Raw genomic sequence first — 14598 nt, 5'->3', positions numbered from 1 at the left:
TTTTTCTGTTTAATTTTTTTTTATAAATTTCGAATTTCCTAGCTTAATTTTAGTCATCATTTTCGAAAATTTGTAGCTTTAATTGTTTAGTGTTTTACTCTTTCTTTACACAGGTTGCCTCGTTGGGAATTCTCTACACTCTGACGTAGAGAATCCCACTTTCCTTAAAAAAGCTAATAATGTTACCAACAGCACTTTCCTCTGGTCATTTTAAGTTTTTTGAATTTTTGATGTTTTTGATTGTTATTTCCTTAGGATTTCTTTTTCTGAATTTGTTCTCAGTTATAATTTTTTATCTAATTATTTGGTTTCACTTTTTTTGGACATATTTCTGCAGTTTGGTAAGTTGGATTCTTTTAATTTTGTTTGGGCATACTAGGAGATGCAGTTTTCGGGCCAAGGTCAGAAACGGTTCCTCTACCTTCGGATGCTTAAAGTACTTTATATGTTGAAGGTCTCCCTTTTGATAGTAAAAGAAGGAAAGTGGCTCGTATCCTTTTTCTGCAGATACACTGCTTTAGGATTCAATTCTCTTATTTACTTTTGTTTTATGAGCTTTCCTTTAGTTTTAATTCAGTTTTTCACATTCTTTGATGTTATCCAAACATGTAAGTGTACTGTTGGTAACATTATTAGCTTTTTCAATTTTGAGTGTGTGAATATTAGTTGAAATTCACTGTGACTTCTTTTAGTTTGAAATGCATGTTCATTGCAGCGTGGTGGAGATCCTCTTATTCTTTGTTTTGTAGATTTTACAAATCCATCTTGTGCAGCAACTGCAATAAGTACCTAACAAGGTAGCATTTACTGTTTATCAATGAATAATTATACAAAAAAAAGTTTTGTATTTGTTCATATAAATCATCTAACTAAATTATTTAAGTATGTGATAACTTAGATGAAGGTCATCAAATTAGAGGATACATTAACTTGTTTGGTAGATACAATGAATTTATTTATTGAATTTTTTAGTTGAATTTTGCTTGTGTAATGATGTGCTCAAAGAAAAACTTGAAGAGCAACGAATACGGCAAGAGGAAGAATTAGCTCGAGTGAAAGCTCAATTGGAAGCTCAACAAGCCGTTGTGAACTCTTTCATAGTATGCTTTGACAATGAAAGAAACTAAACAATTAAAGGTACCCCCTAAAATTGCTTATAGTTTTAATACATATTCATAGATGATTCATATATTATTAGTATAGTTTAATTGTATATGGATCTATTTATTACATTTTACTTGTGTCATGGTTGATAAATGACAAATGTCCTATTATTTGGTTTGATAAATTTGATTGTGTAATAGCTGAGAAATGAGTAATGAATTGGTTGTTATTGATAGAACCGTAGACTGTAGAAATATCCAAGTTTTAGGGGAGATTCTGTCAAAATTTTTCTAAAAATTTAGAATAGAAGTTAATAGAAAGAATTATAATTGGTGTTATATCTTGTTTCTAATTTTTTGTTTCGGTTTTTTTCATTTACAAGAGTGCTAAAATGGTGACAACATGTTACCTAAAGAACTCAAGAATATTTTGATTCATAGAGATACTAATCTATGTTAGACTTTTAACTTTTGGTTGAACTTGTGTAATAAATATAACTTGTAGAACTAATCAATGTAGACATTAATGTTATTTTGTTTTAAAACAATTTTAGTTAAATGAAGCATGTTTGAATTATCTATGTTTTTACATATTATGTAAATGTTGATTTGTTCAGTAAAGTAGATAATATATTAATTAATTAAAAATTAATTTGGTAAATTATGTATGTAATTTGTATAAAAAAATATTACAAAATAAAAATTGTGTTTTTGTAACTAAAGAAAATAAAATGTTACAAAATTAGGTTATTTTTTGTAACAAAATTTTATGATAGAAAAAATATATTGTCACAAAAAATATTTTGAAGATCAAAATTTGTTATCACTTTTGTAACTAATTTTGATTTTTGTATAAAAAAAATTGTTAAAAAATATTACTTTGAATTGTAACAATTTCATTTTTTGTTACAAAAAATTTTTGTAATGGCCATACTACAACAGCCCCTTTTTTTGTTACAAATTCTTTTTGTTTCAAAATTTCGTTTTTTTTAACAATTTTTTCTTACAAATATTACTTTTTCTTGTAGTGCTCCCAGATACCTTTCCACTGCCATAGAGTGATTCGAATCAACCATCTGCAATTGTTTCCAAACTTCATATGCTTTTCTGTATTACTTGGCATGGTTCGATTCCAGCACTTTGTACTCAATCCCACGGCGGATACTATAAGTCTTCACACAGGACGCCTTACTCTTTATTCTAAAACTGCTGACTGGCTTGGACTTCAGCTAGACCTATGGTATCCTGTGAACCTTTGGCCCAAAACCAGCTTTTACATCTGGAACCTGCTGTCTCATGGCATCTAAGTCTAGAGTCGAAAAGTGTAGTGGTACTGTTGAGTTCCCGAGCTCCATGCTCCACCAGCCCCAATAGGAATACTCCTCCCTATGTTATCATGTTGTCGTCATGAATCATGGTAGGCTCAACATTATCATCATCCCCTAGCACGTCTTCCACCGTATCTGGTTCTCCAATCTTTCTAGAAATTGGGATCATAACAGTAGTACTTATGTTAATTAGCACCTATTTCCGCATTCTCGGTGTAGATCAGATGCGAAAGACAAAAATGCCACCAAATCTCCCGAATCTCCCGCAGATGCCAGGATAGATGAAGACACAACAATAGAGTTGAATTGGAGGCTGTTGCCATTGCTACTAATTGATGATTCCAGTTTGATCTTCTTGAGCTAGAGACCACATCCACAAGCTTGGCCAATAGTTCAGGGATTCTCACCTTCGAAAATTGGCGACGACAGTGAAATAAAACTTGTAGATCCTCGTCACTGTCTATCACAAATGAGTCGTACTTCACCCCATCGCTAACAACATACCTTGGAATTCTATAATATAACTTCTCTATCCGTTTCATTTCATGCAATCCTAATTTCTGTAGTACGATATTCTGAAAATCAACAAGGCTTGTAGAAGGTGATAAAAACACTCAACAGATCCTTATCAGTAAATATTTTTTTCTTAATCATGTCTTTCTAGTGCACAAGAACTATAAAACTCTCTTTACTTGCCATTGTAAATTTATCTCTATTCAACATTCCACGTTATGATCTTATATAGCACGGGGTCCTTACGTAAATCAAATTAAGTCAATTTAATTTAATCACATGCATTGCTTTGCTAATAAATTGAATTTACTATCTTTGAGTTACCATGATTAGCTTTACATGTAAATCGAACCAACAAGATTCGAATTATAGGCGTATAATTAAATCAAATCAATATGATTCGAATTACGAGTGTTGCTAGTAAATCAAATGTAGTGGCTTGGATTTACATGACCAAGGTATATCGAATTAGCTTAATGAAAGGAAGGTAAATCGAATTATGTGGATTCGATTAACATAAATTTAGGAGATTCACATCTACTCTTTATATTTAGAAATTATAAACCTTAATGGATTGTTTATGTGATTTACCCCAAAAGAAATTTTTTTTTTTGAATGCAAAGAGCTCAACACAGTACAGTGGAGCAGTCAAATAGAAATAAAACAAAAACAAAAAAATTACAATAAATGCAGTAACATTAAAAGAATTGCCCTTGTCATCTCCGGCATTGCCATCAACAACTAAAGGGGTCCACACCTCTCCCCTTGTTTTGGCAGGCCCAATTTGAGTTATGGGAAGCCTTTTTTTGTTTCCCCTTATTGACTCCCCCATTCAGCCCATTATAATCATAAGACAACGTCCTCGCTGAATCAGCTGCATCCCCCTAAATCAGCCATCCCTTGATTATCGCCCTTAACTAATTGATTTAAAATTCAAGCGATTTTGAGAATTACTACCATTAAACCATTCATTCAAAATTGTCATTGGAATTACCACTCTACCCTTGTCTCCTTCCTCTTCCCGGTTAACCTGTATGAGCATGGCTTCGTCTTGAGTGACCCCGTGCGCCGGCCCTACTTGAAATCCATGCTCCATACCCACTCCTAAGCTTGTATTTGTGTTGCCAGAGTTTCTTTTTCCACCGGTTATTATAACTTCATTACCCAGGTTCTCCGTGCACTGCAGGTTGCACGTCTCATGTCCAACTTCTTTTACCAACACATCAAAGCCCCCAGAACCCACTGTTATATGGATCCATTCCTGAATAACGTCCATTATGCATGTATCAATCTAGATGCGACCTACCGTGAAAGAATTGCACAATTCTATCTCTCGAGCACACCCAACTACTTCCCCCCACTGGCCTCCTATCGTGGTGAAAGTTTTCGCAGACCATGCGTATAACGGAACCCCAAAACACTCAAGCCACACCCTACGAGTTTCACTATGTTCCGACTCTTCCCACCGCCATACACTGTGGAATAAACGTAGGAGGCAATTCAAGTTCAAGGTGTACGTTTCTTCAGCATGCACAGCACTATCAAAAGTCAGTAGAGCTTTGTACACTCCCATTTCCCTAACCTGGACGACATTAGATAGGTTCTTAGCCATGACTTCCTTCAGAGATTCAAAATTAATAGGTTTCGTCGTGCCCCCAACAAGACTTCGCTGCAGCCATTCCAAATTTTCCTTTTCCACTTCAACTTCCACCTCCTTCGTCCAACCATTGCCATGCGGGTCCTTTCCATCCTTCTTCGTTCGTGAAGCACGTCCATCTGACACAGCATCAATCGGCACTACCTCTCTATGCGGCTTCTAAATGGTGTGGTGTTGCAAGTCATCTCCTCCTGGTCTCAGAGATTTGTGTGTTGGTTCCGCCATTCTTCTGTATCTAGCCTCTCCGACAAACACTATCTTCCCTCTTAGTCTCAGTTGATTCATTTCCGCTATAGCTTTCAACGCCATTCCTTTCGTCGTATAGCGAATGAAAGCAAAAATGTATATATTTCCACTCTTCTGTTTTCGGGATAAGTATATGTCATTGATGCGTCCTGTCCAATTGAACAAATGGAATAACTCTCTCTTCGATATGTCTGCAGGGAGGTTGCTCACAAAAACCAAATAGGACTCATATTCCAGCCGCCGATACTCTTCTCTGTTCCAAACCCTGGGATCATTGCCATGGTTCCTAGATCTACCCCTCTCTGTATTTCCCACCCACGCTCTCTCTCTTTCTCTCACTTACATCTAATTTTTTACCCCAAAAGAAAAATAATAGAGAACGTATTATTATACTCAGGGAAACAAACTAACCAATCCCTCTCAACCTAAGAATTACTATTATAAGCTAAGTTTAGCAACGACAAATTGACCGGTCTCAAGTCAAGAAAAAAAGAATTGACTGATCCCTACAAGTCTACTACCATAGGTAACGGATGCTAAAGAAGATGCACAATGATTAGTGTTGCTAATAAATCTATTATGTTCGATATACCATGATTAGGTTTTACGTGTAAATCGAATCATATTGATTCGAATTACATACATTAACCATTAAAAATCTCTCACATAAATCAAATGTAATGACTTCTATATATATATATGAAATTAAGATAAATCAAATTAGTTTACTTCGATTTACATAAAATAAGATAAATCGAATTATATAGATTCGATTTACATCAATTTAGAACATTTACGTCCACTCTTTATATTTAGAACATTCACGTCAATTATAAATCCTAATGAGTTGTTTATTTGATTTCCCCAAAAAAAATAGAGATGTACCCCAGTAATCAGGGAAACAATCTAAACAATCCGTCTCTAACTTAACAAATTCCCAGTATACACTAAATTTGGCAACGACAAATTGACCGGTCCAAATAAAAAAAAAAGATTTGACCGGTCCTTATAAGTCTACTACCATAGGTAATGCCCAAGAAGATGCACAATTAATTGGGTGGTGCGAGATGTGACACCAGTTTGTTCACTAATGTCGTTCAACTCTGCTAGCTGGGACCATATTAAAGGGAACAGATTAGGAGCAATAACTTTTTGCAGTTGCACACCACATCTTAATATCCACCAAACTTCATCGTCAAACAATTTTTTATAACATCGTTTCCCGCTTCTTGCCTGTCATAATTCTTATTCTAACTCCTGATCCCCATTATCCATAATGTTAAATGCGTTTTTTCCAGCTAAATGATAAACAAGGTTTATATATAAAAATGTTATATGTAGATACTGTATATCAAATATTTTTTCAACTTTAAATGTGTTTACATTCATCTAACGTTGATGATATTTCACAAGAACAGCACCCATTTTTATCATAATTTAGATGTTAAGACTTATAACACCACAATCGACAGGAACCCAGTGCAAATCATCACAAGTTCTAGTCATTGTCCTCATTGGCTAACAATCTGAGATTCAAAAGCTAATCACTCACTACACAAATTTTACAAAACAGCATTGCAAATTAAACACAAATCTAATAATTAAGTCCACATCTACTACTAAAGAGGAAATTAAAGTTGTCCTACAGCGCTGGTCACCCCAAGAAAGGGCCAACTCTAATATCTCAATTGTTCACCGGGATATTCCTCGTACTTATTTTATGTTATACACTTGGTTACTCTCAAATAGGATGTAGAATCCATCCATACCTCATTTAAAAGTAACCAAATGTATGTTTAGTTTGACATACTCATACTCAACAAAATAAATACACAAAATATTTCTCATTATTCGACACTCACTTCTGCCATGTGAGGCTTCATCTTAGGAGGCCTGCCCCTTGGCCTTCCAGTGGAGGAAGCATAAGGTGACACCGATGACAAAGACTCGTCCGTGGTCCTAGGAACCTTCTTGGGCCGGCCTCGAGGCCTGCCACTTGACACTTTGGCAGTAGGTGGGGCATTAGGGTCCTTGGGGGGACGTCCCCGGGGCCTTGGTGAGGACAGGACTGTCCCCGGAGGGAGAGGGGCCTTGGGCTTTGGAGGCCTGCCTCGGCCCCTCTTTGGTGGGGCATTAGAGTCAGGCTTCATGTAGTTGTTCTTCAAGAACGTGAGGTCGCCACTTGTTAGGATTTGGTTGAATTAGTCCCACATTGCTTAGGATAGCAAATGGAGTGGGTGGCCTAGGCTATAAATATGAGGCTAAGTTCTCCATTTGTTTTTGCACCAGTCAGAAACACTTTAAGCTTGTATCTGATTTTTCTTTTCCTCTGTACTCTTTGATTAGAGAGTGTTGTGAGGTGTAGTTAGATATTTGCTTTGAAAGAGTGTGGGTGTACTGGGGTGCCGGTGAGAGAAAGAAGTCTATGTGTTGTAACAATTTTCACATAGTGATATTCTCTGGTTGTCATTTGACAACGGCCGTGGTTTTTTCTCCGGTAATTGGAGTTTCCACGTTAAATTCTTGTGTTGTGATTGTGTCTATTTTATTTCTCTGTCAAAGGTGTTTTCTCAAGGGGGAATTGTGTCTTATTCCCAACAAGTGGTATCAGAGCTTCGGTTCGGTGGGATTTATTCTTAGTATGCTCTGTGGTTGCAGCCTAGTCTGACCTTCCACATCAGAAAAGAATTTTGTCCTGTGGCTTGAGGTTGATCTTTGGTTGCTGTTGTTGTTGCTGGAAGGCAGTGTGACTCTGTGAGAGTGCAGTTTGGAAAAGGTTCTGGCTAAGGAAAGACTTGGTATTTAAGTGTGTCCATTGTGACCCACCTCTCTTTCCTGGGGACCCTTCCTAGTGCACGGTCTACAGTTGAGTTATACTATTCCAGTATACGGTTGCAACAATGTCAGGATATTCAAGTGCTGTGAAGCTTGAAATAGAAAATTTTGATGGAAGAATCAATTTTGGCTTGTGGCAAATACAAGTCAAGGATGTGTTGATACAATCAGGTTTGCACAAGGCGTTGAAGGAGAAGATCTCTGGTTGCTCTCTCTATGAGAGAAGATGATGTTCTCTAGAAGACAAGAAGTATCCTCATGGTATTACCGCACTGCCATGGATAAGGATGAGTTGTGGCAATCAGGTCCACAATTGCACACGGGCATTGGTTGGCGTTGAGATGCAAGGTGTGTGGCGGAGTTAGGTCGATGGCTGAAGAACTTCCAGGAAAAGCCAATTTGGAAGTTGCACCATGAATTTTCAGCAAGGTTTCGATCTGTACCAAGGCGAAATGCTTGGAGTGGTCTAATTCCAAGTGAGTATACTTTCATGGTGGAGTATGATAGTTCTCTGAACTATGATTGTCGGTATAGACAATGGCAGCAAAGAATTGTCGGTGTTGACAATGGAAGCTGAAGATGTGTGACTATTTCAATCAAGGTGGAGATTGTTAGGATTTGGTTGAATTAGTCCCACATTGCTTAGGATAGCAAATGGAGTGGGTGGCCTAGGCTATAAATATGAGGCTAAGTTCTCCATTTGTTTTTGCACCAGTCAGAAACACTTTAAGCTTGTATCTGATTTTTCTTTTCCTCTGTACTCTTTGATTAGAGAGTGTTGTGAGGTGTAGTTAGATATTTGCTTTGAAAGAGTGTGGGTGTACTGGGGTGCCGGTGAGAGAAAGAAGTCTATGTGTTGTAACAATTTTCACATAGTGATATTCTCTGGTTGTCATTTGACAACGGCCGTGGTTTTTTCTCCGGTAATTGGAGTTTCCACGTTAAATTCTTGTGTTGTGATTGTGTCTATTTTATTTCTCTGTCAAAGGTGTTTTCTCAAGGGGGAATTGTGTCTTATTCCCAACACCACTCTCCTTCATGTTGTTGAGGTGGTGGGAGAGTAATTCTGTGTGCCCTGCTGGCAGCTCCCCATAGGTGGACTCTATGTAGTTTGATATGGCTGATTTGTTTGCGCCATTGCTGTCCCCCGTAGCTTCAATTGCTTTCATTATCATCTGCACCATATGCCATTCCCAACACACAAAAACAGATACAACTTAATACATGTATTATTCAAAAATAATATATATAAAATAAAATCGATGAGTTTCTGCCATGTTCATATGGGAACTGTAATAATTGCATGAAATGAGTCTCAAGTCTCAGATCCCATAATAACGATAAACAATATTTTTCCCAGTCAAAATTACAACAACTTTGGGGTGTTGCATTCTTGTTAAAATTTCTACAAACCCTAAATTCTTTTTCCTAACATGCCTTCTAATTCAACTAAGTAGATTCAAGTTGATGAACAAAACCAAATCAGCCTATAACGGTTAGGGAACATGGAAACTCAAATGAAGATGTAGGCCAAAAAAGAAAATGAAACCAATTTTTTAAAAAAAAAAAAACATTCAAACGACCTTGATCCTCATAAAATTCTACTTGCTTCACTAGGAACATTCTTTGGATATTGATTTATATATTTATTAGGGTTTAAAAAGAGGGAAGAAATTGCTTGGTTAAAAGCTAGCTAAGTTTACCTCAGGGTATGGAGGAAGTTTAGTATCCTCTTCTGTCGCCATTGATGTATGTTGCAGGTTGATGAGGCAGCTGAGTAGCTAGCTGGCACAGTGCACACCCCACTAAGTCACTAACTCCAAATATTAAAAATGAAAACTTTGGGGTTGTAAGAGGAAGGGTTCAATTTTTTTTTTCACCCAAAGGAACAGTTTTTGGTTTGGGTGGCACTTGCAAAGATCTAATGGTGTGATATAGAGGTAACATAAATAAATTAAAAAAATTGCAAAGCAGAGGAAAAAGAGGAAATAATAAAAATAAAATAAAAAAAGAAGATGCAAACAGTTCCCCTTTTTCACCCACCTTCTTCCTTCATCCTTTTTGGGGATTATAATGGACAGCTTGGATTTAAGAGATGGATGATGATCGGACGGTGATGGATCCGTTATTACAGGGTAACCTTGATCGATGACATGGCAATTATGTTGAAGTTCAAAGATCTTTTTTAAGGTTCCCTTGTTCTTTGGGCTTTGTTTTTGGATGAAGTGACCCTCTTAACTCTCTTCTTTTTTCTCTTTTTTCTAACCTTTTTTTTTTTTTCTTTCCGTTTTTTTTTTCTTTATAAAATTGAGTATAAATGTATGTCACCAAAAAAATTGAGTATAAATGTATGATGATATGAAAGTAGGGTCATATATGTTTAACTATGCAACACTTAAACAAATAAATAAATACTCAAATTGGTTCCTAATCATTTTAAATAGATTATTTTAGTATAAATTTTTATTGTTTATAAATTTTTGAGAATTATTATTGTCAGACAAATTGATTCATCTTTCAATCAAATTTTTAATATACATATTAGACAAATTAATAATATATAATAAACTTTGATTTGTAAGTCATAAAATTTGTTCGCACTTCGCACCTAATAATAATTTTCCACCCAAGATTTATATATGTGAGGAATCGCTTCTAGCATAGACATATGCTCTTTTGATGTGATATTAATTTTGAAATGTAATTAGTTACTTTTATATTTTTTTTATTATAAATTTTAGTATCTTACTTTCCATATGCTCTAGCTATAGTGTTGTGTTCCCCAACTTCTTAAACAAAATAGGGGAAAAAAGATGGAAGGGAATATTACGTACACACTATGTGACCAACTAACATAATAATATTTTACAAAAAGCACCAACACACTAATCCATTTTCTTTTATTATTATCAAAATTTGTCACCGTTACCCATAGTCTACAGATTATTAGCAACAATTAGGTAACACTCGTGTTGTTTTTTATTGGAGAAACATGCTATCCACTTTTTTTTTCTGGCTTTTTTAGATTCTCCAAAACCATATACGAATGCCATATTTGGTGTTAGATTTGAATCATAAGAGCATCCGTTGTAAGCTACTAAGCTCCAAAAGTTTTGATTCACTGGTAAAAGAATTTAATTTTGATACACTGTGAGCGTAAAATCGTTTTATATGTACATTTAATTATATAACACTACGTTGACAAAAATAACTACTTTTTATGTAAATGATCATAAAAAAAACTGTTGTTATTACATAACTCTATAAAACGTTTTATATTGTCAATACATCATTAGTCTACACATTTTTTTTGTTCTACTTTTATTTTAAACACAAATGATTCTTTGGAGTTGGCTACCATGAGACAAAAGATCTTTTTAAAGATATTCGATTCGAAACTATGAGGCGTTAATTTCCCTACTAAAATATCGTCCGTTTCTACCAAGATCCAGGGATAACAATTCTATTTTTGTCTAAATTTTGGAGTAAATGGGCTTCTAGGTGTGGGATTTTCTTAGTGATTAAATAGAACCAAGATAGATCTTTTTTATCAGAGGTTGAATCGATCATCAGAAGAAGAATTAGGCCAAAAATTAGGATATATTTTGAGAAAATAAGACTTCCATCGAAGAGAAGCAAATGAAAGACCATTGATTTCTTTCTATCATATTATCTATCCTATCTATTCTATAATTGTAGTGCAAAAACTTTTACTCTATAATATAATATAGATCAATCTACAATATGTATCTAAATATTCAGATCGACCTTCTTTTATATATATATATATATATATATATATATATATATATATATCGAATTTCAACCAACTATAATTATCAGAATCGAACCGATAATTAAACAATTAAATTAGTTAGACTATTGAATTATTAGATTGTCGGTTCAATCTATAAGTTATAGGTTAAAACGATTGATCTCATTATAATTAAATAATTATATAAAAATTAAATTTATTTTCTTATTTTCATAATAAATATCTTTTTAGCTTTATTTTGTATTAAATTCATTATTATTTTAAAATTTTAATAACTCATCAATTAGTTTATATTTATTATACTGTTTAAGTATATATAGAAAAAATAAAAATAAGAATAAATTATATTTTTTATTCCTGAAGTTTGTCAAAAAGTTTAAAAAATGCTCCTAAATTTATTTTGTTTAAATTTTGTCTAAAAAATTTTTGAATTTGCATCAAGTATATACTTGACAGCTAAATTTACAGAAAGTTTAGGGCCAATCTAATTATGCATGACAACTATATTTAATTTACATGTGTTGAAAATTATTCTTGTAAAATTATTACTGAATTAGTCCTAAATTATAAAAAAAAGGTTGCCAAGAATATATTTAATACAAAATTTATGAGACAAAATTAAAATAAAATAAAATTTAAAAATATTTTTAATAAATTTTAGAAACAAAAAATATATTTTATCCAAATAATAATATATAAATAAAAAATATATTATAATTATTAAATATTATTTTCTTAATTTAAAAATATAATTTAATTGTATTTATATAATATATTTAATAAAAAAATTTCATGTATATAAATTATTTGTTTAATTTAATTGGATTTTACCGAATTAAAATTGGATTTGACTAATTTTTATTGAATTTGACTAAATTTGATTGAATTAATTCTCACCGATTTAAATAATGACTCAATTCGAATTGACAATCAAATCAAACCGGATTTTCAGTTCCATCGATGGGCTAGTTTGATAACTGTGGGACCAACTTTTTTATTTATTTGGTGAAAATTCAGATGCAGTCGTCTTCATATAAAGTTGATAATTAATAGTTGTTAGATGATAATTTAGTCAAATTTATCAAATCATGTAATAATTTTTGAATATCAACTTTATACGAAAATAACTGCACGTGAGTTTTTGAATATCCCTAAACTTTCATTGTATATATTATACAAATATTTTATTGACTCTCTATACTTCCTCTTATTTTATTTTCGACACGGAATCAAAATGTTCCTTGTCAACCTTCTTTCCTTTGATTTTCTATATATCTAACAAAATATTTTCCTTATTTTCTATTAAAATCATTTTTTCATTACATTATTTTTCTCGAGTAAAGAGCTTATTAATTATGCGGTCAATGGTTACATTACTATTAACAAATATGATTTAGCAGTTTTAAATAGATTAGTAATGTATAAAAATCTAAAATAAGTTTTATTTTTACAAAGAAAACTTTAGAAGATGTGATCCACTATTTATGTCTTTATGAGATAGGTTTTGTGAAAAGGTAAAGAGTGAAAGCCGAAAGGGAACTATGATTGTTCATTTGTTAAATTCTATGAAAAATTACTAAAATTTCAGAATAAATTTTTTAGTGAATCATAATTTTAAACTACTTATTACATATATTTTTAAATTGTAATCTAAAACCATAATTATACTTAAAAGAAAGACACAAATATAACTATTTTAATCACGCAACCTATTCTAATATAAATGACTTAAAAGCATGCACACCACATCTTCAACATACTAAAGACTAATTGTTGCATATACAAAATAAAATTTAAATTTTTAAGGGTGTATTTTGTAATCACGTTGGAGAGGATATAATTGCCTTTAAGTTCATTTAACGTTGTTCTTTGATATTTAGCAACTTTTATTCTCTGAACGCAGAAGTAATTTTGTATCCAAAAAACCGTTCACTTGAAACAAAAAATTATAACTTCTGCATTCACTCAACGTACGTTTAGGTTTGTTGCTGGTCATTCATTGTAGATTTTCTCCATAATTTTTTTAATCACTTTTAATACTTTTTTTTATATTTTAATTTTTTATTACATTTTTTATTGTAATTTTATTATAATATCAATTATTGATTTTATTAAAAAAGACAAAATAAATAAAAGATTGATCGTATATAACAATAGAATCCTAAGTAATAAAATTTTATCATCCAAAATAATACTAAATAAAAGAATACGAAGAGTATTAAAATAATTATTCTAATTTGTGTGTATTATTTATTATTTTAATTTTTTATAATATGTATTATTGTTCCTATTAAAAATGATAAATTAAATAAAAAATTAATAATAAATAATAATAAAAATATAACTAATAAAAAGTTAAAATCTAAAATAACAATAAAAATAAGATTATTAAGAGTACTTAAAAAAATACTAAAAAGTGTTATTTTATGTTATTTTTAATTTAATAAATAAATATTAATTTTTAATATAAAAAATTACTTAAAAAATTGTCAATTTTTATATGTTATTTTTAATTTCTTAAATAAATATCAATTTTTATTATAATAGTAAAAAATTATAATATACTAAAATAGAGTACTATAAAGAATATTATATAAAAAAATATTAAAAGAAGTATAAAAAAAATTAAATACACTTAAAAAATAATATTATAATTTAATATTATATTTTTTAGTAATGAATTAATTATTTATCTAAAAGTGATTTTAACTAATATTATCCAAACAATATTTATTTTATCAAAATCAATTTTAATATAAAATTGCCAAACATAAATCATGTTAGCATAAACTCACCTCTATCCAAAATCAATTCTACAAAATCATTTTCATTCGAACTCCAATTTCACAAACGTAAATCCAAACACACACTAACACTTATTTAAGTAAACGAATAAACTAACCAATCGACCAATCCAAATTAGTTACTAGTGAAGATTGTTAATGTGGTCATCTTGGTTTCTTATTCAAAAAACAATAGTCCATAATGTTATAATATATCAATTAGCATTCATTAGAATTATCCTAATATATTCTAGAGAAAAGGACAAATAGGTCCCTGACTTTTTGCCTCGCGGATATTTTTGTCTCTGATCATTGAAAAATACTTTTAAGTCCCTGACCTTCACAAAACTTGAACGGA

At 32.0% G+C, this 14598-nt stretch overlaps 1 protein-coding gene across 1 annotated transcript; it reads right to left on the bottom strand.

The window, feature by feature from the left end:
- Positions 1-6374: 6374 nt before the first annotated feature.
- On the bottom strand, positions 6375-9718 carry LOC112733710 (HMG-Y-related protein A). The gene is made up of 3 exons (XM_072212649.1): positions 9386-9718; positions 8714-8857; positions 6375-7030 (listed from the first exon to the last, which is right to left on the bottom strand). The coding sequence occupies exons 1-3, from the start codon at positions 9425-9427 to the stop codon at positions 6695-6697; spliced, it is 522 nt and encodes a 173-aa protein (XP_072068750.1). The 5' UTR covers positions 9428-9718; the 3' UTR covers positions 6375-6694.
- Positions 9719-14598: the final 4880 nt, after the last annotated feature.

Source organism: Arachis hypogaea, chromosome 13, assembly GCF_003086295.3.
Source record: "Arachis hypogaea cultivar Tifrunner chromosome 13, arahy.Tifrunner.gnm2.J5K5, whole genome shotgun sequence".
Lineage (NCBI taxonomy): Eukaryota > Viridiplantae > Streptophyta > Magnoliopsida > Fabales > Fabaceae > Arachis > Arachis hypogaea.
Note: the sequence above shows the minus strand (reverse complement) of the source record. Positions and strands in the feature narration are given on the sequence as shown.